Source organism: Hyaena hyaena, unplaced genomic scaffold (assembly GCF_003009895.1).
Source record: "Hyaena hyaena isolate Hyena2069 unplaced genomic scaffold, ASM300989v1 scaffold_35, whole genome shotgun sequence".
Taxonomy (NCBI): Eukaryota; Metazoa; Chordata; class Mammalia; order Carnivora; family Hyaenidae; genus Hyaena; species Hyaena hyaena.
Window position 1 is genome coordinate 5,615,220 of NW_024080667.1, and position 23,838 is coordinate 5,639,057.

The following is a 23,838-nucleotide window of genomic DNA, read 5'->3' on the forward strand; positions in this document are numbered from 1 at the left end:
TTCCCCCCTCCCTCTTCCCCACTCTCTGTCCAAGCCCTCAGAGAAGCTGCTGACTCACTCTTGCTTGCTGGGGGTCTGTGGACATTTGGATGCCTCTGGACACTCTGTCTGGTGTTCTCTGCCTTTCCTATGATCCTGCCAAGTCACTTAATGTCAATAACCCGATTTGCATGGAGTCACAAAGTGTGCTACTGTCATGATGTCACAGGACCCTCTAACCATGCTCACTGTACACACATTATCTCATTTGATCCTCATAACAACTGTGCAAGATGCTGTTAGTGCACCCACTGTACAAATGAGGAAACAGGCTGCAGAGAGAGGTGATTATTGATTTCCTAAGGTCATATGGTTAATAAATGGGAGAACTGGACACCAATTTTAAGTCTACTAAACTCCAAAGCTCAAGCTCTTCTATAACCTGAGGTTGTAGAACAGAGATGATCACTATCCCTGCTGTAGCAATGAGGCAACTGGCTCAGAGTGGTCAAAGAACCGGCCAGTGGTTCTACATGTGGAAAGTGATGGTGTCAGTATGCAAACCCATTTCTTTGGCCACCAACCCAATGTTCATTTTGCCAACAAAAAAAATGAGGAAGCATGGGTAGACGACCTCAAAGGTTGCCTCCAGCTGAGATCCTTTTAAATTCTGGGCTAAGACCAGAGTTGGAAGGAAAATGGGTGAAAACAGCACCTCGGTCCTATTGCTTTATCTCACAATCTGCCTCACGGAGCCAGAGTGGCTGCCCCGGCTCTGCCCTTTCAGCCTCATCACATCCCCCAGTGAAGGAGAGAGTCATTCAACAAACAGGAGCATTGCAACCCTTGGAGCTTGGACACCCCAGGACTTACACTGATCCCCAACAGGCTCTTTCCTGAGAAGTGTGTGTCCACAGTGGCCCCCTACACAGGGGCACCCATGTCCCGTCCCACTGGCCCCTCAGTGTGTCAGCAGCGAGAATGGCCCCCAGGGGAGAGGGTGAGCACAGGTGCGTGCGCGCAGCCGCACCCTTCCACGCTGGGCCCCCGCACCACACCCACGGACCCCAACCTTCGGGGGAGCTGGAGTGGGGTAGGAGCTGGGAGCGGGGTGGGCGGTCCCTCTCCAGGCCCCGCCCAGCGCCCCGCCCTCACACGCGCCGGGGGAGGAGCCAGCGTCCCGCGGGCCTGGCCAGCTGGCAGCGGAGAATCGGCTTGCGCGCTTCCGCCGCCCTGGGACACAGACATGGCCCAGGAGCTTCCCGACTGCGCCCTGGAGCCCGAGCTCGTCCAGCGGCTGCTGCTCTCCTGCCGGGAGGCCAAGAAGTCCGCTTACTGCCCCTACAGTCACTTCCGCGTGGGGGCCGCGCTCCTCACTCGGGACGGGAGGATCTTCTCCGGTAAGGGCGGCGCCCCGGGCAGGGGGTCACCCCAGGGACGCTGCCACTCGCCCCTGCCCTGCCTGCTGTCCCGGACCGCGGGGACGCAGGTGCTGCTCGGACGCAGCGACGTCCAATGCTTAGAGGACTGGGAAGCCAGAGGTGGGACGGGGAGGGAAGTTGGAAAGGGGAGACCGTAACTCAGTGCTGGGAGGGAGCAGGTTGACTTTCTGACCCCCGCCCGTCTTCGTGGCACCCCGCTAAGGCTTCCACGGGTTTTATCAGCAAGTCCTCCCCTCGCACCTGCTGACCTCCGCGTTATGCCCACTTTTCAGTGAAGAAACTGAGGCCCAGAGAGGTGAGACGACTTGGTCAAGGTCGCACCGGGCACTGGTGGGGGAACCCAGGGCTGAGATTCCCCCCAAAGCCTGCTTTCTTCCCATCGACTGCTGTGCTAGGAAAGAAAAATGAGGAACCGATGGCCCACGGCCCCGGTGACTTGTTAGCGGAGGAGTTCAGAGGACAGAGGGTCTTGGAGGAAGGAGGAAGCCATCGAAGTTTGGGTGACCAGCAGTGAGTGCCGGCCTGGGGAGGGTGGGAATTGGAGTCAGCGCTAATGTGTTCCTAAGCTCCTTTTCTTTGGTTTGTTGGTTTTACAGAAAAGCTCACTCGAAACAAAAGTTCAGACTTGTTTTCGCTAAGCTGGGAGGCATTTTCATTCAAAACAGTGGGGAACCGCAGTGAGGAAGTGGCAGGGAAGCCATGCCCCTCGCCATCTCTCTGGGGGCAGATGAGAATTGGCACAGTGGGCAGATGGGGACACCCAGCCCTGCTGCCCAGAATCTGCCTCTGTTTGGCAAGAAGGAAAAGAAGTTCACATGTGTGCATCCAATGGGTGACCCCCAGCAGCCTGAAGCCAGTTATGAGCCACTCACCCCCACTGCCACTCAGCTGTGAGTCTGGCGGGGAGCACCCCCCCATCTTGTATGGACCCCCTTCTTGCTGTTCAAGTTATCTCTTACCTTTGAGGTTCTTTCTGGTTTCTCAAGTTATCTGAGTCTTAAACATTTTTGAGCAGAAGTAACCTTGAGTCAGTGCTAGACGTGAAAGGGTGCTGAGGAATGTCCATTAACACTTACAACCCTGCAAGGCTCAGTCTGCATCAGGCTGCAAACCCTGATGGCTCAGATGAGTATTAAACATTAACCACCACCACAAACAACACCACAGCCCACATTGCCCCATGGCTCCAGCGTCTTGAACATTGAATTGGCCATTAATTCTTTCCAGTGCCCCTTTGTGTGAATTCATTCATTCAGCAAATATTTGCTAAGTACTGTGATAAGCTAGGTAATGGGCCAAGTACCCGGGATATCATTGCAACGAGCAGAAATGACAGTCTCTCCCCCTATGGAGGTCCCTCCTCTTATACAGGGCATGGTTCGAAAGGGAAGCCTCAGCTGATGACTGAAGGAGTGAATGAATGGGGTGAGCGGGAATGTGACCTATTTAAGTCGCAGGGAAGAACCTGGTTGTGCAGTGGGGATTTAGGGAGGCCCCTTGGGATGGGGTGAACGCCCTGGACTTGGGGGCTCCTGGGTTTGAATCCCAGTGCTGGTCCTCATCAGCTGTGTGACGCCAGGCAACACCTGTCACCCAAATTGCCTTACACATGTGTTAAGCCGAGGCTGTTGTGCCCACCTTTCAGGATGGCCATGAACAGAGCTGGTTTGCTGAGCCTGGCACGGCCCCAGGGTCTTCCCTGATGGTTGGTGCCTGTGCTGATCAGCTGTGGACTCTCAGGTTGTGAGGCTTTAAGCAATTTGGTGCCTATCAAGTGCTTCGCACAGTTTCTGCCCACAAGAAGGATGTCACAAATAGTGGCTGTTTCTCCTCCTTCTACTATTAAAGGTATAATTATATTATTACTATTTCGAGGCAGATTGTGGATGACTTGTGAAGGGCAAGTATTTGACATTGAGATTTGATGAAGTAGGAAGTAGGGAACCAGGAATGCGAAGAAGAAGAAGAAGAAGAACATGAAAATAGAATTCAAGGACATTTGGTCTGACAGGTACTCAAGGAGGCCAAGACAGAGGACAGAGTGTCGGGGGGAGGATGTCTGTCTTATTTTACTGATCATCCACGGGACCGACACATCGCCGAGCCTGTAAGATGTCCTCAGCTGAGGTTTGTTGACTGTATGAATGAATGAGTCAGACTAGGACAGTGCCCAGTGGAACAAAGAGGAAGGAAGGACCTGAGAAAAATTGTATGGGACAAATGGACTGGGCTTGGGATGAGCGGTGTAGAATGCAGGAAAGGAATATCATTCTAGAGCTTGAGCCAGGTAGACCGGGGGAACGAGGAGGCATGACCAAGGTGTGGAGCTGGAGGCAGAACTGGATGGTGCTGAGGCATCCTGGGCAGGGACTGACTGCAATAGTAATAGCTACACTGCATTGATCATTCACTAAGCACTTGGTATGGAAGATCTCTTGTCATCTCACAGCCACCACCTGAAGAGAGACAATGAGTGTCACATGCATTGGAGCACTTTCAGTTGTAAGTGACAGAACCCAACCAGAACCATAATGGGCAAGTGTAGATAGTATCCCAAGGAGAGCTGGATCCAGGAACTCAGATGTCACCATGCCCTTCTTTATCCTTCTGGGTGCTTGCTTCTTTCTCTAATCCTGTAGATGGGCCTTTTCCAGGCATCAGGGGACATGAGTGCGGGCAGCCTCTGGTTCATATTCTTACAACCTCAAAAGCAGAGAGGAAAGAACTCTCCTCCACTAGCGGGAGATGGAAAAACTCCAGGGAAGAGCTCTTATTGGTCTGTCTCCAATCACATGCACATCCCCGGGCCAATCACTGTTGTCCTGATAGAGGAGTGTGATTGGCCCAGCGCACATCCCTTCCCAGTGGGGGCTGGGTTGGTCTGTTACCACAGGAAGGAGTGTGGAGGTGCCAAATCAAATGCCAAAGGCACCCTCTATGAATGAGATAACTGAGGCCATGCTCTTCCTGCTGCCCCGTTGCCACAGGGTGCACATGCAGACAGGGACAGAGAAAGTGTGTTGAGAGACGGGGACAAGTGGAGGGCATTAGCCAGAATCCCTTCTGTAGATGGAAAGGGAGGGCAGATGGTAGTAAGGCAGGGCCTGGAGAGGAGGGGACCTAGAACAGTCAGAGGAGACCTGACAGGGCACGATGGGGTGAATTAGGAGGCAGATTAGGAGGCAGAGAGGGCACGGCCGGATTTAGATGCTGTGAGTCTATATCTGATCGTGCGACAGGTCTGCCCGGTTCCGTGACTTTCTCCAGCTGCACCAAAGCCCAGCCTGTGTGGAGTTTCCCTCCTCCGAGGCCACTGGTGTCTCATTCAATTCAAAAGCAGGTCTGACAGCCTTGCTGTCACCATCTTGTAATAATGATCATTTCCCCTCGATGCTGACCAGGGCCTTGTGCCCGCCCCCCCCCCCCCCCGCCCCGGGATGGGCCACCAGGATGGTGATCGATCCCAACAGTTACCTTCTGTGATTGCTATGGGAGAGCTTTGGGGAGAGGAGGAGCCCATGGGGGAAGGAAGAGCTGTTGGGGGGGGGGGGGACACAGAGAGAAGAGATGGAGCAGCAGGCGGACAGCAGGGGCAGCCGGTGTTTGCACAATGCCAGATAGGCGGTGGCAGAGGAGAGTCCTGGAGACCACCCTTTCCTGGCACCACCCAACGGATGGGCAAGTTTGTCCGGGCACTGGTCTATCTCCCTCAGTCCTTCTCCCTAGAGGGCTTTCACACTCAATATGCCCTTTCGCCATTTGGGGGACAAGCCACTTTACTGGATCAGCTGTAATGAATTCTGAGAGGAACAAATTGCATTTCTAAAAAGATTCTTAAAGATGTCCTGGTTAATCGCTAAATCCTGCCTGTCTTGGCTTTAACCTTTAAATGTGGTCCTTCATCGTCTTCCCTTAGGCCAGCCCCTGGCCTCCTGATTCTCTCCCTGGGCTCCCCTTCTCCTCCAGGACTGCTCTCCAAGCACCCTGCCCACCCCCCACCCCTCATAGCACTTCCTGGTGAGCCAAAGCAGGTGTCTCTACCTGGCTTCCTGTCCTTCCTGCCCTCCTTACACCCGCCACACCTGTACCCCCAGCTCATCCATTGGTCCACTCCACTGTCACTCAAAAAACAGCTCTTTACAAAGATGAGCTTCACTCAGACCCCTGGACTCCGTAGTTGAGTTAGAATATAATTCATATGTGACGCTGTGTGTTGCCTGTGCCGTGGGCAGGGAGGTAGGAACATGGGAAGAGTGTAGTATTGCCTCAAGCACAAGAACATGACATTTCTCTGGTTCAGTGATTCTCAACTATGGCCCCAGACCTGGGGCCTCAGCACCTCCTGGGACCTTGCTGGAAATGTGAATTCTTGGGGTCTGACCCAGACCTACTGAAGCAGAAACTCCAGGAGTAAGGCATTAGGTTGAGAAAAAAAATTTTGAGAGAGAGAGTGCACACTCAGAGGAGGGCAGAGAGAGAGAGAGAGAGAGAGAGAGAGAGAGAGAGAGACTCCCAGACAGGATCCACACTGTCAGCTCAGAGCCCAACACAGGGCTCCCCCGAACAGAAACCAAGAGTTGGACGCTTAACTGACTGAGCCATCCAGGAGCCTGAGAAATCTCTTTTAAGTAGTTGTCCAGAAGATGCTGACGCCAGCTGTGTGTGACAAGGACCGCCCTAACTGTATTAAGATCCGTCAGGAGTCAGGAGTCGGTCAGTGCTTTTGAGCACTGCTCTTTTCGCCCGGTGGCCAGGCCGAAACTACCTCTTTGTGAACTTCTTTCCTTGCTGATGGCTTGATAACATCTGACCCTCACCCTGCCTGGAGCACCAAACCCACTCTAACACACCTCCTCACTGAAATGCCATAGAGAAAAAGGACAGGGTGTGAGTCCAGGCTGCCTGCCAGCAGCCTCAGCCTGCACCGTCTCTAAAATGGGGTTATAACAGCCTCTGCCCTACGGAGCTGTCAAAAGGGTCAACGACATAATACAGATAGACGTGTTCCACGGAGTGCCCAGCAGATAAAAGAAAAACCATGAAAGAAAAGAAGTAACAACAGGCCTATCATCCTAGTATTATTTGGTCCAGCCTTTCAGTTACGAATTCCTAACTTGGTGCCAGGCCAGCCCGTCTCGCGTGTGTGTTTCAGAGTAAGTGAAGGCCACTCTGGTGATGACATTGCTTTGCCTGGATAGATGACAACCTATTTTCTGTGCTGAGGGAAGTAAAAGGATCACAGTACATGGTGGAGCCCTTTCTTCCCCTTTTTTCTTTTTCTCTTTTTGAACAAGAGGAGGACATTCCACTTAAACTTGCTGGAGGCCCCAAATGAAATGATTCCTTTGTACCTTGGTACCCACCAAAGTGGGAAATTCCACTCATTGGATGATAAGTAATGGAGAGCCTCATGGGCCTCATTGCTCCAGGCGCTGGGCATTCTGCACCAAGGAGTGCTGCCCTGGGGACATTTACACTGTGACTTCAGAATTAGACAAAGATATTTATTTCGGGAAAGTGTCAAGGGCTGTGATGAAATTAAAGCAGGGGAAATGAATCGAGAGGGTTGGAGGCCGTGCGGGGAAGAAAGGATCCGAGATAGGGCGACCACCGCAGGCCTCTCTGAGGAGGGGACATCTGAGCAGAGACAGGACTAGGGTGAACCACAGGCAAGTAAGGGAAAAGAGTTGCAGGCAGTGGGAACAGCCAGAGCAAATGCCATATGCCAGGAGGGTGCTTGGCATCCTTGGAGAACAGCCGGAAGGCCCGTGGGCTTCAAGAGTGAAAGGAGATGAAGTCCAGGAGGTAGGCAGGTTGGCCCCAGATTATGTAGGACCTTGTAGTCACAGAAAGAAGTTCAAAGGGCCTGAAGGACAGAGGCAGGGCCACTGTCACACCTTATCCAGAAGGAGTAGAAGTTGAGCCACACAGGCCTACCACCCCCCGAACCTGAACTTTTGTGCCATTAATAGGAGCAGTGGGCCACGGCTGAACGCTTCCTCTGCGCCCCGCTTGGCCCTAATTGCTTCCCCTGCATGGTCTAACTCATCCTCACGCAAGTTCCCTGAGCTTCCATTTTACAAATGAGGATGCTGAGTCTTGAGGTTTTAGTCTCTAGCCCAAGTTGTCAGGCCTGTGGGGCAAAGGGTCCCAGGGCAGAACAGACCCCAGGGGCTCTTTCTGCAAAACTCTGTTTGGGCAGTGGGGTGTGTGAGTGGGCTCTGGCCCTTTGTAACTGTCACACACAGTTAAGGGACATTTCTCTTGATGAGGCCATTCTGAATTTCAAAGGCGGCCACAGGCAATTGTCCTGAGGGACAAGCCTTCTGCTGAAACCCAAGATTTATGTGACTCACATTTAATAGGGAAGTGCCCCCGAGTCAGGGACAAAGCAGGGCTGGGATGGTTGCCAGACAGGGTATGAAGTGCAGGGGATAAAGTTAGCAAGGATCTTACTCTGGGAGAGGCAGAAGTCAAATGCAGCCAGGCCAAAGTCAGCAACAGTGAGCAGGGCAGGCAAGGGCATGCTTAAAGGAAGTCATTTCAGACAGACATCAGGAACCTGGCCGGGGAGACTGGGTGGGGAGTAAAGAGGCTATTCATTTAATTTTCATCGACCTGAGAGAGGGCGGGTTATCCCCGGCTGTAGGAACTCACATCGGAATGTGAACAAGGCTTGGCCAAAGTCAAAAACGTGGCTTCAGTAAATGCCAACCATTGCTTTCAGGGTTGCAGCTTCCTCGCTCTTTGTCCCTTATCGCAGCTGCATTAACTAACTTCTGTGTGGTTATCAACGACAGATAATCTGTGGCCTGCAAACTATTTTAGACAAAAGGAGGGTGTACTGGCTCCTAAAAGTGTGGGGAGAGCTGGCGTGTAGCCAGGGCCTCGGGGGCAACGGTGCCAGACTCTTTTCCGGTCCTCCCTCATTTCATCTTTCATCCATTCTTCCGCGTGTCCATTTCATTGTCTCCTAATGGTCTCCTCCGCAACGAACGGAAACCAGGCCACCAGCAGAGCTCGAGGCCACGGTCTAAGTCTCTGGCACAGACGACCCTGACCCAGAGTGCCCGGCTCTGATTGGCCCAGTGAGTTAGGTGCTCCAACTCTGATTGGCCCAGTGCAGGTCAGGCCCTCATCCTTAGGCCAGTAAAAAAGTCATATGAGAAAAAGATGGCAGCTTCAGTTTGTAATAGTGTTGAGAGTTTGTAATAGTGTTGAGAACGTAGGTGAGGGTCATTCCCTGGGGCCGGGAAGGAGAAAGGTGCTACACTGTCAAAACAATAGATACTCCCTGTCATCTACCCATCCTTCTTCCCAAAAGTGGAGGGCCAAACCTGTTCCCACCTAACACCACACAGCCATTCTATGCACAACTGTTAGCAAACACTTTGACCCTGCCCTAGCAGGACACTGGCAGCAGAGGTACCCAGCCCAGGGAATGGCAGGGTGTGGCAGGCCGTCTAGGGACACCCATTCCCCTCCGTCGGACACGAATGCCTGTGATCCTGAGAACCATGATGTTGTTTAATGGATCGAATGATTCATCGAACCCCTCCAAACAACGCCCATGTAAATAATGCAGGGACAGAAACTTTTGTAGGGAAAATATACAAGGAGATAATGACCAAACCGTTTCCAAATGTGGTGAATTCAAGAGAAACCAAATCCTGCATGATCGCTTAGAAAAAGGGAGTCCTATAGGTAAGGAAGAGTCGAAGGTGATGAAACAAACATAGATAGTGACTAGAACAAGATGGCTGCTTACCTCTTTCATGTAACAGACCGGGGGGTGGGGGCTGCAGTCGTGGGCAGATGGACTGCTGTGCTCTGCTGTGTTCCACACAGTTGTTCAGGAGATCGCATTCCTTCTGTCTTGCTGTCCTGCCATCCTTGGAGTGGTGTCCACATCCACGTATTGGAAACTGGGACACATTCGTGTTCCAGCCACTGGGAAAGGGAAAGATGAAGGGGAGAGCAAGCAATGTCCCCACAAAAATGCCATCTGGAAGTTGTACCCATTACTGCTATTCATATCTTATTGGCTAAAACTACAAGACTACATGAAGCTTCCGGGGAGGCTGGGAAATGTGGTCTCCAGCTGGGTAGTCCTGTGCCCTACTAACTCCAGTGGCTTCTAGTGGGAGAGCGAACCGTGGGAGCAGTTGGTCTTTGTCACAGAACTGCCTGTGGCCTGTAAGTCTCTGTACACCCTTCCTTCAACACGTAGGACCCACTTGTCACCTTTCTAAGAGAGGCAGCCCGAAGTCCCACCCAGTCACTGCATCCAGCTCTAAGAGCAGGACCTGGAGGCGGACCCATCTCCTTCCCAAAACTAAAGGGTAATCACTGCACCTCAGTTCACACTCCCACAATATTCAGTGTGGAGTGGGAACAGGCAAGAGTAGGACAGAATAACGGTCGCCAAATTTCCCAACAGGAAGAGAAGAAGAGGACACACATGGTGGCCACCAGTCTGTGCAGTTATCAAACCTGCCAGGCAAGAAGTGAGAAGACTCCCCGCCCTGGGACGAACTCTATCTTCCCTTTCTGCCCTGGTGGCAACCCCCTGCCCAGTGTCCACTGGGGCCCCAGGCTTTGCCCTCTGGAAGCTTCTTCCTTGATCATCCTATCGTTGGCCACACATCTGAAGTGGGTTTTGGAGAGAGTGACCTCCTTGGGGGCACACAGCTCTGTCGGCTCACTTCTTTTTTTTTTTTTTTTTTTTAATGTTTTTATTTATTTCTAGGAGAGAGAGAGACAGCATGAGCAGGGGAGGGTCAGAGAGAGAGGGAGTCACAGACTGAAACAGGCTCCAGGCTCCGAGCTGGCAGTCAGCACAGAGCCCGACGCGGGGCTCGAACCCACGAACCGCGAGATCATGACCTAAGTGAAAGTCGGACGCTCAACCGACTAAGCCACCCAGGCGCCCCTCTGTCGGCTCACTTCTGATGGTGGGGCTTGGGGGACCCAGGGATTTCTTTAGGGATTGGACAAGCACAAGGTTTAACAGGGCAGACTTTTGACTTCTCTGGCTAGCCAGTTCTATCCAAAACTTAGAAACCTTCTGGCCTATTCGCTTCGATACAGGAGTACCACACCCAGAGATCCTTTCTTGGCATAGTTCTTAAGCCTGCCAACTGCTCTTTTTTTACTGACTAGCTTCCCTACCTGGCCCATCCCTGCTGGGTCATTTTGATGGTGGCTGCCTTGAGGCCTTGAAACAATAGACTGAGTGAGAAGGTGACACCCTTCATCAGACTTTGCCAACGGGCCAATTCCCAATTCCCGTTGTCAGGTAGAAAGATCCTAATGGTCGACAATAAGTAACACAATCCACCCTCCAGGTTATTACAGGGTGGGGCTTTACCAAACCCTCTGCCACAGAGTAACAAGGCCAGCAGCTCTCCACCTCGCCACGTCTGTATTGCCCGACAGCAAAACCAAGTCCATGTGTTTTAGATGTTTTGTGTTAAAGCTGCGTCTCACTCTCAGTACAGATTTCTCTATCACTTAGATCCAGGTAAAGCTGCTGTAACAAAAATCCCACGATACAGTGAGTCCAATGTGACAGAATTCTCTTCTCTCACATGACAACTCAGAGTAGGCAGTTGCGCCAAGGCAAATAGGCATCTCAAGTCTGCTCCATCCATGAGCTGGACCAGGGTGCCTCCTCTCTTGTTTCTTCTCCTTCCCTATGATCATAAACCACACGGTCAGAGCTGTCGCACCTCATCCCAGCCTGTAGAGGGTAAAAGAAAGGAAGTAAAGGACAATCACTCAATCTATTTACATCTCTCCTACCTCACTTTGGGCCACATGCCATTGACCTAAACTTAGTCATAGAGCCATACTGTGCTGCAGAGGAGTCTAGGAAATATGGTCTCTAGCTGAGTGGCCGTGTGAGCGGCCATATTGGAATATGAGTCACCTGTATTACTTAAAGGAATAAGAAGAAAATAAATCCTGGGGAACAATATCTCTGCCTGAGGGAGAAAGGCAAGTTATGAAGAGTGATGCAGACCGCATCTCGACAGTCAGGGGGAATCCCAGCCATTTGTTTACAGCCTTACCTCCCTGAAAATGGGGAGTTTGTTAGTCAGCCAATCTGACTAGGCCAATGTTTTGTGTCATGGGAATAGGCTTTGCCCCTTGTCCCCCAGGGACACTCCTGAGAAGGACACTGGGGAGAATTCCCTTCCTGTGAACTATGCCACCTTAGCAGCACGCCTCCCATTGGAGGGCTGGGATTGCCCCAGGGCTTGTGCAAACACAGACACCCTTTGCAAAGCTTGGGAGTTCCTTGTTTGTTAGTTTGTTGGTTTTCACGGTTCATTTTGCAACACAGCTCACATAGAACTCGGCTGAACTCTGATAGCTGGTAAACAGCATTGAAAATGTTGCACATGCCCAATCATGGAATCTTCTGTCTCTTAGATCTGGGGCTAGGGGCTCTGCCCATCTTCTTAAACCTTAGTATCTCCCTTGGCCTTGACTTTTGCTGGGGAGATGGGGCTGGGGTCATCTACTCTGCTGCTCCTGCCCCCAGGCTGTGCTTCAAGATGGAGGCACTGGGTGAGTAACGTGGGTGGGTGTTAGTCTGGGAAGGGCTGTGGCACCAGTGGGTCCCAGAGTCTCCCAGTGCTTCCTGTCAGATTGCCCACTCTGAGTAACCGGTCCTTCCCTGCGCTGGGATGGTGTAAGCCTCTTACTCAACACCTGTCATGGGAAGTGGTTCTGCTGGAAATGTCATTGGGTCCCCTCCTGTCTTCTCAGGGTGCAACATTGAAAATGTCTGCTTCGCAATGGGTGTCTGTGCGGAGCGAACCGCCATCCAGAAGGCCATCTCAGAAGGGCACAGAGAGTTCAGGGCAATTGCTATCTCTAGGTAAGTGGTGGGAAAGGTAGGCTGCCGCTCCAACCATCCCTCTAGTTGACCATCACTCATCGCACACGTGTTATTCATGCGTTCATTCATCTAACGCCTTTATTCTGTACTTCCTACGTGCCAGGCTCTGTTGGGCTTGACAGAGTGCTGAGGATAAAGACTTAAGTCAAAAATGGACGGTGTCCTCAGTGAGCCTACAGAGCAGGTAAACAACAAGGCACCTCTAACTCAGGGGCAGGTGTGGTTTTCACTCTAATAATAGTACAAACAACAACAGAACGCCCACAGGATACAACAGAAAGGCAGCATAGAAACCTAAAGCCAGAGCGCCCTGAAAATCACCTGGTATAGACTCCCTGGCCACTACCACCATTTTACAGATGAAGAAACTGAGGCCCAGAGAAGTTGAGCAACTTTCCTGGGAATTAGTGGCAAAGCTGGGACCAAACTAGATCTCTGAAGTCTCCCTCTGCGCTCATTCCACGGCACCGTACTGTGCCAGGAAATCAAACACTCTTCCCTGCTCTCTTTGAGCTGCTCCGGGATCCTTCACTGTGAGAGCTGACTACTGCCCTTGGCATTGCCCACCTCTGAGTGCCAAGAACCAGGACAACAAACACAAGCTGGTGGGGTGACAACCAGGTAAGCCCAGGTCACAGTTTGCACTAATCAGATTCCAGCCCAGGTCCTGGCAGACAATAATAGTATTCATCTACTCGTTCCACATGCCCCCAGCATAAATATCCAAGTTCCTATGTGCGACCCTCGTGGGATGCTCACTGAGTTCTTTTTGGCCCCGGACCCCGACTCAGTGGCTTTAAGGTTTGAGCACGTAAATGGGCTCTTTTACTAGTTTGGACCCTGTTACACTTCCGATTTAATAGAGAATTGCTCTTGTGTGTACCTTTGCACTGTCTGAGAGTTTTCTTAGCAAATTAATGATGCAGGGAAAATGCCATGGGAAATGTTTAATCCATCCAGAAAATGGGTGCATGGCTGACCACGTATGGGTCTTTCAGGGCATCCAGGCACATGGGTTATGTACTAGGAGTGGAGCACCTCTTCATTGTGGGGGGCGCTCTAGAGCCTTGCCGGCAGAAATGCAAGCCACAGAAAGATAGGGACCTAGTAAATGGCCAGCAGGGACCGTGTGACAGAAACAAGCTCCCGTGTCTTCTTTTATTATTATTAAAAAAAATTTTTTTAATGTTTATTTATTTTTGAGAAAGAGAGACAGAGCACGAGCAGGGGAGGGGCAGAGAGAGAGGGAGACACAGAATCTGAAGCAGGCTCCAGGCTCTGAGCTGTCAGCACAGAGCCCAACACAGAGCTCAAACTCCCGGAATGTGAGATCATGACCTGAGCCGAAGTCGGACAGTCAACCAACAGGGCCACCCAGGAATCCCGTTTCTTTGTAAGATCCTAAAACTTTGTTTCAGTCTGGCCCGGAGGCGGACCAGGTTATTGAAGGTTATTTTCCTGAGTAACTAAAGCCAAGGTGCGCATATGGAGAAGGCCCCAGCTTCCTCGAGCCCTCCCTGTCACCGAGGTCTGTCCTGGCTTCCCTTCGGCTTTGGGAGGGATGAATGAGGCCGTGCTGGGAACATTTTGTGCAGATGAGCAGAGCTCAGGATGTGGATTATGCTTTGTTTAAAAGGGGAGAGGGAGAGAATAACTCAATTCCGAAACTGATCCAAGAAAACAGTGATATTCGGTGTGAAAAAGAGGCGAAAGTCAACAAAAGGATAATGGCACGGTGGCCTTCCTCTATTCAGAATGTTCTAAAACGCTCCTTTCTCCTGGTCATTATCTACTTTTAAAAAAGGACTGGGTATTGCTAGTGATGATTAGCAAGTGTCCTTATTTACATAAAACCTGCATGTTTCTCGCACCCAACTGCTCTGCTCCAGGGATTCAGCCTGCACCGGCATCCCTGAGCCAGAGATGTAGTCATTATCGCACTAATGACTTGTTAAATTGAGAGCGTGGGGTTTACAGGATGAGCAGAAAGTGCCAGCTCCCTTGTTAACACTGACGGGGTATGAACGGTTTCAGAGAGCCCCTTCGAGATCTCCAGGACGCACGGTGTGAGCCCAGGCTGGGGTTTTGCTAATGGGGAGCTAGGCTTGTCCCATGCGGGCCCCAGCACAGCCATCAAAGTTGATCAGTTTCCAGCCCATCGAGTCTGATAAGGATGGCCCCAGCGCGTGACCACAGTCAGCACAAAGCAGGGACGCTGTCAAGCCCCGCACAGCCCAGCACAGGGCTGGCGAGCTGGTAGGCATCCTGCACCCGGCGGCTTCTGGGAGGCGTCTTCTTCCAGCCTTTTGATCCCAGCTCTCGGAGGGAATGTTGAGTAATGATTAAAAACCCTGGCTCCAAGGTTAGTGAGACCTAGTTTCAAATCCTGCCCGACTGTTGCCCAAGAAGCCTAGCTCAGCTTTTCATCTGTAGAAAGGAGGAGAGTAAAACTGACCCACGGCTGTTGTGAGGATGCAGGAAGTGATTTCCCAGCACAGGGTATGCAACAAAGTAAAACTATTGTTTTAGGGGCGCCTGGGTGGCTCAGTCGGTTAAGTATCTGACTTCAGCTCAGGTCATGATCTCATCATTTGAGGGTTCGAGCCTGCTGTGGATTCTGTGCTTCCTTCTCTCTGCCCCTCCCCCACTCATGCTCTGGTTCTCCCTCTCTCTCAAAACAAACAAACATTAAAATGATTGTTTTAACCTTATCCTTTGCAAGTTGCAAAACTACCAATGGCAGGGTCCACAGATCCTGGGTTCAAATCCTGGTTTTGCCACTTACTAGGTCTGTGACTTTGGCAGGTCAGGTCATGTCTTTCACAACCTATAATGTGAGGACAATGAAAATACCTAAACAGTCCCTCCCTTATGCAATTGTTAGGGGGTTAAATGAGTTAATTCACCTAAGCTCCTCAGCACCGTGCCCGCGTGGAGAAGTGCAATGTAAGGCAAGAGTCAGCTAGTGTCATCAGGCTGCCTTGTGGCTCTCGGAGCTACGCTGCCTGGGAGCAGTTTCTTGTGACGTTTAGTGGTAGAAGCCTAAGCTAAATCCAACTTCCCAATGGAATGCATGTTCACCCCATGCCCTTGAAGACCCTAATACAGGTCACCTTGTCCAGGGAACTATCCTTTGGGAAGCTGGCCATGCATGTCATAAAATTGAGAAAGGAAGTGGTGATCTTGGCAGGGGCCAGATTACATAGGGCCTTACAGGCCATGGAAGGGAGGTTGAATTTCACTCAGAGTACCTGTCCCACGGTCTTTTTTTTTTTTTTTTTTTTTTAATGTTTTTATTTATTTCTAGGAGAGAGAGAGCGTGAGCAGGGGAGGGTCAGAGAGAGAGGGAGTCACAGACCGAAACAGGCTCCAGGCTCTGAGCTGGCTGCCAGCACAGAGCCCGACGCGGGGCTCGAACCCACGAACCGCGAGATCACGACCCAAGCGAAAGTCGGACGCTCAACCGACCAAGCCACCCAGGCGCCCCACCTGTCCCACGGTCTTAACCACAGCCCACCTATGTTACAGTATTAACATGCAGACTTTATCTCCCCTGCCAGACAGTAAGAGCCCTGAAGGCAGAGGTTCTCTGACTAGACTTTGTATGGAAGCCAGAGCCAGAGCCTGGCAATCGCAAGGGTTCCTTTGGCTGAGTGTGCGTCCTGGGGTCCCCGCCCTCTCCTGTCCCCATGGGCTTTTGTCCTGAGCCTAGGAGCATGCTCAGAGGGGACCCACCTTTCCGTGGAGCAGAACCTTTCTTTGACTGAATCCCATATATAACAGCAAGTTATCATGAGGATTCTATAAAATAGCTCCCATCGCTGTCTCTCCCTTCAGCTGCTTTCTGTAACCCATACCATCTATGCCCACCTCCACTTGATGCATAGTTCATTGTTTGGCTCTCTGGTTGTCTGGCTCCTCTCACTAGTGAAAAACTCCTGAGTGCAATGAGCTTTGTCTGTTTTGTTCATTGCTGTATCCCCAGCACTGACAGTGCCTGGCACAAAGCGCCAATAAATATTTGCCGATTAAGGGGCGCCTGGGTGGCTTAGTCGGTTAAGCGTCCGACTTTCGCTTAGGTCATGATCTCGCGGTTCGTGGGTTCGAGCCCCGCGTCGGGCTCTGTGCTGACTGCCAGCTCAGAGCCTGGAGCCTGTTTCAGCCTGTGACTCCTTCTCTCTCTGACCCTCCCTACTCACGCTCTCTCTCTCTCTCTCTCTCCTAGAAATAAATAAAACATTTTAAAAAAATTAAAAAATAAATAAATAAATTAAATTAAATGGGATAATAGGGGCACCTGGGTGGTTCGGGGGGTTAAGTGTCCCACTCTTGATTTTGGCTCAGGTCACGATCTCGCGGTTTAAGGAGTTCAAGCCCCGCATCGGGTGCCGCCCTGGTGGTGGGGAGCCTGCCTGGGATTCTCTGTCTTTTTCCTCTCTGGCCCTCCCCATCTGGTGCTGTCTCTGTCTCTCTCAAAATAAATTTTAAAAAAATACAATAAAATGAGAGCATGCATTTCAGTGTTTCGCTGGATGCCTGGGACATTCTAGGCACATCTCAAAGTGACACATGCTTAGCAAAAGGAGGAGCTGACCAAACACCAGAATTTAAGCCCAGTGTTCTTGCAGAGGTCTCACAGCGCTGTGCGTCTAGAAGGGCAAGGGCGATGATGGCGGCTGGCATAGCCTCTGGTGCTCCAGCAGGCCCGGCGGTTCCTACTGTTCAGTTCCCCCTTCGTCCTGCTCAGAGCTAGAGGACTGCCTGTAGGCGCCTCCATTCTGAGAGGCAGAGAAGCCCATTTTTCTCTTTGACTCACACATTTCATTTTTTTCACGCCACAGGGCCTTTGCATATACTGTTTCCTTTGCCTGCAGGACAGAAAAACACGGGGCTTCAGACTAGCACCTCTGGTAGTTACTTCATTTCACTGAACCTATTTTCTTGCAGGTAAAATGGTCATTCCGACTCTCAGGTTGCCATGAGAATTCTAAGAAATCATGTATATCGAGTGCCTGGTTTAGATCCTGGCACACAGTAGGTGCTCACTAATGGTGACTTATGAGCTCTGCATTTCCTCTGAGGACCGGACCGAATGCCGCCTCCTCCACAGTATTCTCTATCGTTGCTCAGTCAGGGATTCTCACTGTGCATTCTTATTGCGTTTTGTTTAAAATGATAACTCATTTAGTTTTCTCATTTGTCCCCTGGGCTGTGCCACTTCCAAAGGCCAGAGACAAATTCTTCTTAATCTTCGTGTCTCTGGAGTGTGGGCGACAGCAAGGGCTCCCTAAACATTTTCCAAACGCACTAAAGAAAACAACGGGCCTGCCTGTGCCTTGCCCCTCAGAAGTGTGGAAAGCCACCTCGTGTTTCTTCTGAGCCTCTGCGACACCGTGCGTCTGTGAATCAGAAACCACTGGGTGGGGCTTGACTGCATCGGGAGCTGGGCTAGAACTCAGGGCCTGAATTTTGGTAATCGTCCTCATGCTTTGGGAGAGACTGATCCATGTTCGATTCTCTTCCTCCCCCCGCAGTGACCTGCAAGATGACTTTATCTCACCATGTGGAGCCTGCAGGCAAGTCATGAGAGAGGTAAACACCTTTCCTTTCTGGAAGATGTAAACTAGGTGCCTCCCTGCCTTCCTGGGCCGTGGGAGCAAAGCCAGGCAGCCAGCCAGGACACACGGCTACTGTCCCGTTCGCCCTGCGGGCTGACATCTGCATAAATCGCTGGAGATTATTCTTTCATACGCCAGCTGCTTGAGTGAGTGTCTACTGTGCGCTAGGCCTGACATAGCCCCGGGGAGACAGCAGTGAAAAGACAAGCCAGGCCTCCCCCTCACTGTTTGTAGACTAGTCCAGGAGACAGACAGACAACAAATAAGGGGCAAAATAAACAGCGTTTCTGAGAATGATGAGGGCTGTGGAAAAGAAAATGCAGAAAAAGGAGTCAGAGATCAATAAACATTGGCCCAGGACAAATCCGGCCCCCACCCCTTACTTTTAATAAGTGTTTTATAAATAAGTGTTTAATAAAGTTTTATTGGCACACAGCCATACCCATTTCTTCACATGTTGTCTATAGCTGCTTTGGCCCTACAACAGCAGAGCTGAATAGTTCTGACAAAGCCCTGTGGCCTGCAGAACCTAAAATATTTCCTATCTGGCCCTTTACAGAAAAATAGTTTGCCAACAGCTACTTTATTTTTTTTTAATGTTTTTAAATTTATTTTCGAGAGAGAGCATGTGTGTGTGTGAGAGACAGAGAGGAGTAGAGGAGAGGCAGAGAGAAAGGCAGAGGATCCGAAGCAGGCTCTGCACTGACAGCAGAGAGCCCAGTGCAGGGACTGAACTCACAAACCATGAGATCATGACCTAAGCTTAACCTCCTGAGCCACCCAGGTGCCCCAGCCAACCACTGCTTTGGATGGCCAGGGAGGGCCTGTCTTTGAGGATAACATTTGAGCAGAGATATAAATAATAAACAGTGAGGCAGACAAAGGTCTACAGAAGGAGATTTCCAGGCAAAGGAACCAGCAAGTTTAATGCCCATACATTTGGTGAGTTTGATTAAGTTGTAAGAGGGCTAAAGAGGTTCAAACACAGTGAGTCAGAGAGAGGAGTGATGGGGCAGGGCCTTATAGGCCACGGGACAGAGGGGATTTTGTATTCTAAGAACAAAGGGAACTGAACTGTACCCTTAAAAATGGTTAAAAGCAGATTCAATGGTTGGGGCGCCTGGGTGGCTCAGTCGGTTAAGCATCCAACTCTGGGTCAGGTCATGATCTTGTGGTTCGGGAGTTCGAGCCCCGCATTGGGCTCTGTGCTGACATCTCAGAGCCTGGAGCCTGCTTCATTTTCTGTGTATCCCTCTTTCTCTGCCCCTCCCCTGCTTGCTGTCTGTCTCTCACTCTCTTTCAAAAATAATAAACACTAAAAAAACATTTTTTTTAAAGTAGACTGAATGACGGGGAGCCTGGGTGGCTCAGTCAGTTAAGCGTCTGACTCTCGATTTGGGCTCAGGTCATGATCTCACAGTTCATGAGTTCAAGCCCCACATCTGGCTCTGAGCTGGGCATGGAGCCTGCTTTAAGACTCTCTGTCTCTGTCTCCCTCTGACCCTCCCCTGCATGCCCTTCCTCTTTCTCTCTCTCTTAAAAAAAAAAGGGGGGGGGTGGATTTGATGAGTTCTTATTCTTGACTCAGTGGAATTTTTTTTTATGTGTGTACATTTTGGGGAGGGGTGGGGTGTCAGCTTCCACACACTCTCAAAGAGGTCTGTGTCCTCGAGAGTCCTAAAAGGTTGAAGCCACCAGCTTGAGAATCCCAAGGGCCCTTGCGTTTCGATGTGACATCACATCTCCTGTAATCTCCACCCCAGCCTATGGGAGAAGTGTAGGTGGTTACCCCCGCTTCTCAGGGAAGTAAAGCGACCTGCTGAGGGACCCACAGCCGGTGATGGCGAGCTGGCATTCATGGCCAGTTCTGGCTGACCACACAGTGCACGCTCCCTCCTCATAGCCGCCTCCCTGCCGTTATGGTTCTCTGACGAGACAGATTCTTTCCGGCCACGGAGGAGATATAATGGTGCTTGCTGCACGGGGCCTTCTGCTTTGGGGTTGTTTAGTTCCGGGGGAAGAGGGGGTAACAACCCCTTTCATTTGCTTCTGTGCCTTGGGCTTTCAAAGCATCTGTTGAGCAATGCCCACATCTCCATTTTCTTTCTGCTTCTTGCCAGGCCTGCAAACTAGACACGGGTAGCAGAACTCACTTCCCAAATTCAGCTGAAAATGCCACCAAAAAGGCACTGAGTTCACAATATGGACGTCATCACCATATTTGTGTTGGGGGCGGGGAATGGAGGGCCAGAAATGGCTGCCAGCACCATTGTCAAGTCCAAGGCCATGGAAGGAAGCCACATCAGGATGCCAGCTCCCTGGCTCCCAGGGCTCCGGCTTAGTCCAGTTGCTCATTGCTGTTTTCTCTAAACAGATTAGATGTTGGCAAATGGAGAAGGCGGATGAAATAGCTGAAGGAGAGAGAGGCAAACCGCAACCAAATTGCAAATAACTACAGATGAAGCTTGGGGGCCGGGGTCCTGGTGCTTAGAGTCACACCTCTCAACTTTCATCCGCATCCTCAGGCAGAGTCTGCCAAGCAGAAAAATCGCCTTTCTTAAAGCATTAATAAAAAAAAAAAAAAAAAGCCAAGGGCACCTGGGTGGCTCAGTCAGTTAAGTGTCCAACTCTTGGTTTCAGCTCAGGTCATGATCTTGTGATTTTGTGGGTTTGGGCCCTGTGTTGGGCTCTGTGCTGACAGCGCAGAGCCTACTTGGGATTCTCTGGCCCCCTCTCTCTTTGCCCCACCCCCACTCGCATTGTCTCTGTCTCTTTCAAAGTAAATAAATGAACTTTAAAAAAATATTTTAGGGGCACCTGGGTGGTTCAGTTGGTTAAGCATCCGACTTCGGCTCAGGTCATGATCTTATGGTTCGTGGGTTTGAGCCTTGTGTCGGGCTCTATGCTGACAGCTCAGAGCCTGGAGCCTGCTTTGGATTCTGTGTCTCCCTCTCTCTCTGACCCTCCCCTGCTCAAGCTGTGTGTGTGTCTCTCTCTCAGAAATAAATAAACACATTTAAAAAAAAATATTTTTAAAAAGGGGCGCCCGGGTGGCTCAGTCAGTTAAGCGATTGACTTCAGCTCAGGTCATGATTTCGTGGTTTGTGAGCTCGAGCCCAACGTCAGGCTCTGTTCTGACAGCTCAGAGCCTGCTTCAGATGCTGTGTGTGTCTCTCTCTCTGCCCCTCCCCTGCTTGTTCTCTTTCTCTCTCTCAAAAATAAACATCAAAAAAAAACCCTTGAAATAAAATAAAATGACATAAATATTTTTTTTTTAAAACACCAAAGCCAGGGGCTCATGGGTGGCTCAGTCGGATAAGTGTCTGACTCTTGATTTCGGCTCAGATCATGACCTCACGGTTCATGAGATCAAACCCCTTGTTGGGTTCTTTGCTGACAGTGTGGAGTCTGCTTGGGATTCTCTCTCTCCCCCTCTCTCTGCCCTTCTCCTGCTCTCTCTCTCTCAAAATATATAAACAAACATTTTTAAAAAGCCAAAGACGGACGTGCCTGGTGATAATGTAGTGATTCAGACAGAAGCGTGGAAGAAGAGCAGGGCTGCAGAGCGAGCTGCCAGTAACAAACCTGGTCATCAGGAAGAACAGCTTCCATTAACTGAGCACCTACTGTGTGCCGGGCACTGCATACAGGTGCCTCCCACCCATTGTAATTCTCCCAACACGATGGCCAGGCCGAGCCCCAGTTTGGTGACACCATCTCTGGGCCTCTGCATCGCCCACGGCTGTCTTCCTGCCTGGTACGTTCTTCAGTTCTGTCATTTCACAGATGAAGACCCTAGCCCCGGGGTGGGGAAGGGGTTAATCTTTTGTCCAAGATCAAACAGCAAGCAAGTGGTAGCTCCTGGGAGTGGGAGAGACATACGGGGAAACAGATTTGGGCTAAAATGTTCACTTTCCTGGTTTTGCCCTGCTAAGCCTAAAATGGGGAACGAAATAGCGCCTACCCAGGGTGGCCCAGTCAGCTAAACTTCCGACTTCCGCTCAGGTCATGATCTCACAGTTCGTGGGTTCGAGCCCCACATCAGGCTCTGCGTTGATAGTGTGGAACCTGTTTGGGATTCTCTCTCTTTCCTCTCTCTCTCTGCCCTTCCCCCACTTGCACTTTCCCTCTCAAAAAGAAATAAACTTTAAGAAAAAAAAATAATAGTATGTACCTCCGAGGGCAGAAAGCAAAATCACACACGGGCAACATCTGGTGTGTGGTGAGGCAGGCAGGCGACTGCTCGTGCTTGTGAAGAGCAGAGAAGGTGTTATAAGGAAGCAGATATTAGCTGTTTGTTACAGCAGGAGGTGGTCAGGCCTGGGGGTTAGATGTTGTTCCTGTGAAGCCCTGGGTGAGTCTCTCATCACAGAACAGATCACTTACTGCCCTTCAACAAGGTGCTGAGCACTTGTACTAATGCTGTAGGATTCTTGCACAGAGAGTCGTGACACCGAGGCTTTTCTTTCCAGGAAGGAACTTTATTCGTGCCGGCACCGCTCAGTTGGGTTCGTACCCAAAAGAACTGAGCGCCCACATCATATGGCATAGTTTTTTTATACATTTTCTATTTCTTTGTCTCCTATATATGGTAACACACATAAACATGGAGTCTGATTAAGTTGTTTCAGTTTACAAGAACATGGGGGATGTAGGCGGCTGGACCCATATCTAGGTGACCTTGAAGTCTTCTCTCTTCTTCATTTTTTTTCTTTCTCCTTAGGGAGGGGTTCCTACCACACTAACTGCTCAACAGACATTCTCTTGCTGGCTCTTTCCTCAAGCTCACTGGGCCAGGTATGATTATTGCCATCCCCATTTTACAGATGAAAAAACTGAGGCACAGAGAGGTCCATTAGAGGTAGAGCCAGACTCAAATCCAGGTCAGGCCTAACGCCTTGGTCACGCTGCCTCCCTCACGCTGGCTTTGCCTCTTTTCCAGTTTGGCACCAACTGGGCTGTCTACATGACCAAGCCAGATGGCACGTACATTGTCAGGACAGTCCTGGAGCTGCTACCTGACCCCTTTGGGTCCATAGGCCCGCAGAAGATCCAGTAAAGGCCGGGGAATACCCACCACCTGGAAGAGCCTGGGTTTCCACGCGTGCTTAAGGAGACAGCTGCCCGGAGAACGTCATGGAGATGCTCGCACAGACCTGGGGACGTCTACCCAACGGGCCCCAGCCTTACAGGGGCTGGGCAGAGATGGCTTTTCCGAGTTACATTCAAGCATGGTGGTCTTCACCTGAAACGATAACGGGTTTCATTCCGTCCTGGGCCAACATCCCTCCTTGCAGCCCACCTTGTCCTCCCCAGGACAGGAGCACCCACCCCTTCCTTTCCTTCCTGTTCCGTCCTGTCCTGAGTGACTTTTCTAATTATAGACATCACGGAGCATCCTGATTTGGGAGTGCACGTTTTGCTCTGTCTCTGTCATTGTTCACAACACTTAGATGACAGGGTGATTTGTCTTTATAGAAAGACCTGGATATTTTCTCCCGGAGAGGAGATGGGCGCCGTGGAACTGTGTACCGTGGAGAGCTGAGGTTTTAGGCTTCTTGCTCCTCCAGATGGGGGGTCCCACTGGGCTGGGCCAGACTACTGGTGGCCATTTCTAGAGTTTGTTTGGGGCTCAGGATAGACCTGAACACCGGGCGCCATCCACCTGCATGGCTCTGAGATTTTCCAAAGTAAAAAGAGAAAGGCATGCGTTTGTCTAGACAGGGTAAAAATGTATCTCTGAAGACCCACTGTGTGCCTAGTACTTTCACATGGATTCTTTTTTTTAATTTAAGGTGCTCAGCAGCTCAGTGAAGCGGGTGTCCCCCACTTCTTACAGACCAGGGCACTGGACTTGAGAGATGTTGGTGACTTGTCCTAAGACTGTGGC

At 50.9% G+C, this 23,838-nt stretch overlaps 1 protein-coding gene across 1 annotated transcript; it reads left to right on the top strand.

Annotated features, from left to right (window-relative positions):
• Nucleotides 1–1,187: 1,187 nt before the first annotated feature.
• Nucleotides 1,188–23,351, top strand: CDA (cytidine deaminase). The gene is made up of 4 exons (XM_039229036.1): nucleotides 1,188–1,379; nucleotides 12,198–12,309; nucleotides 17,865–17,922; nucleotides 22,891–23,351. Exons 1-4 carry the CDS (start codon nucleotides 1,226–1,228, stop codon nucleotides 23,005–23,007), a joined length of 441 nt encoding a protein of 146 aa, XP_039084967.1. The 5' UTR covers nucleotides 1,188–1,225; the 3' UTR covers nucleotides 23,008–23,351.
• Nucleotides 23,352–23,838: the final 487 nt, after the last annotated feature.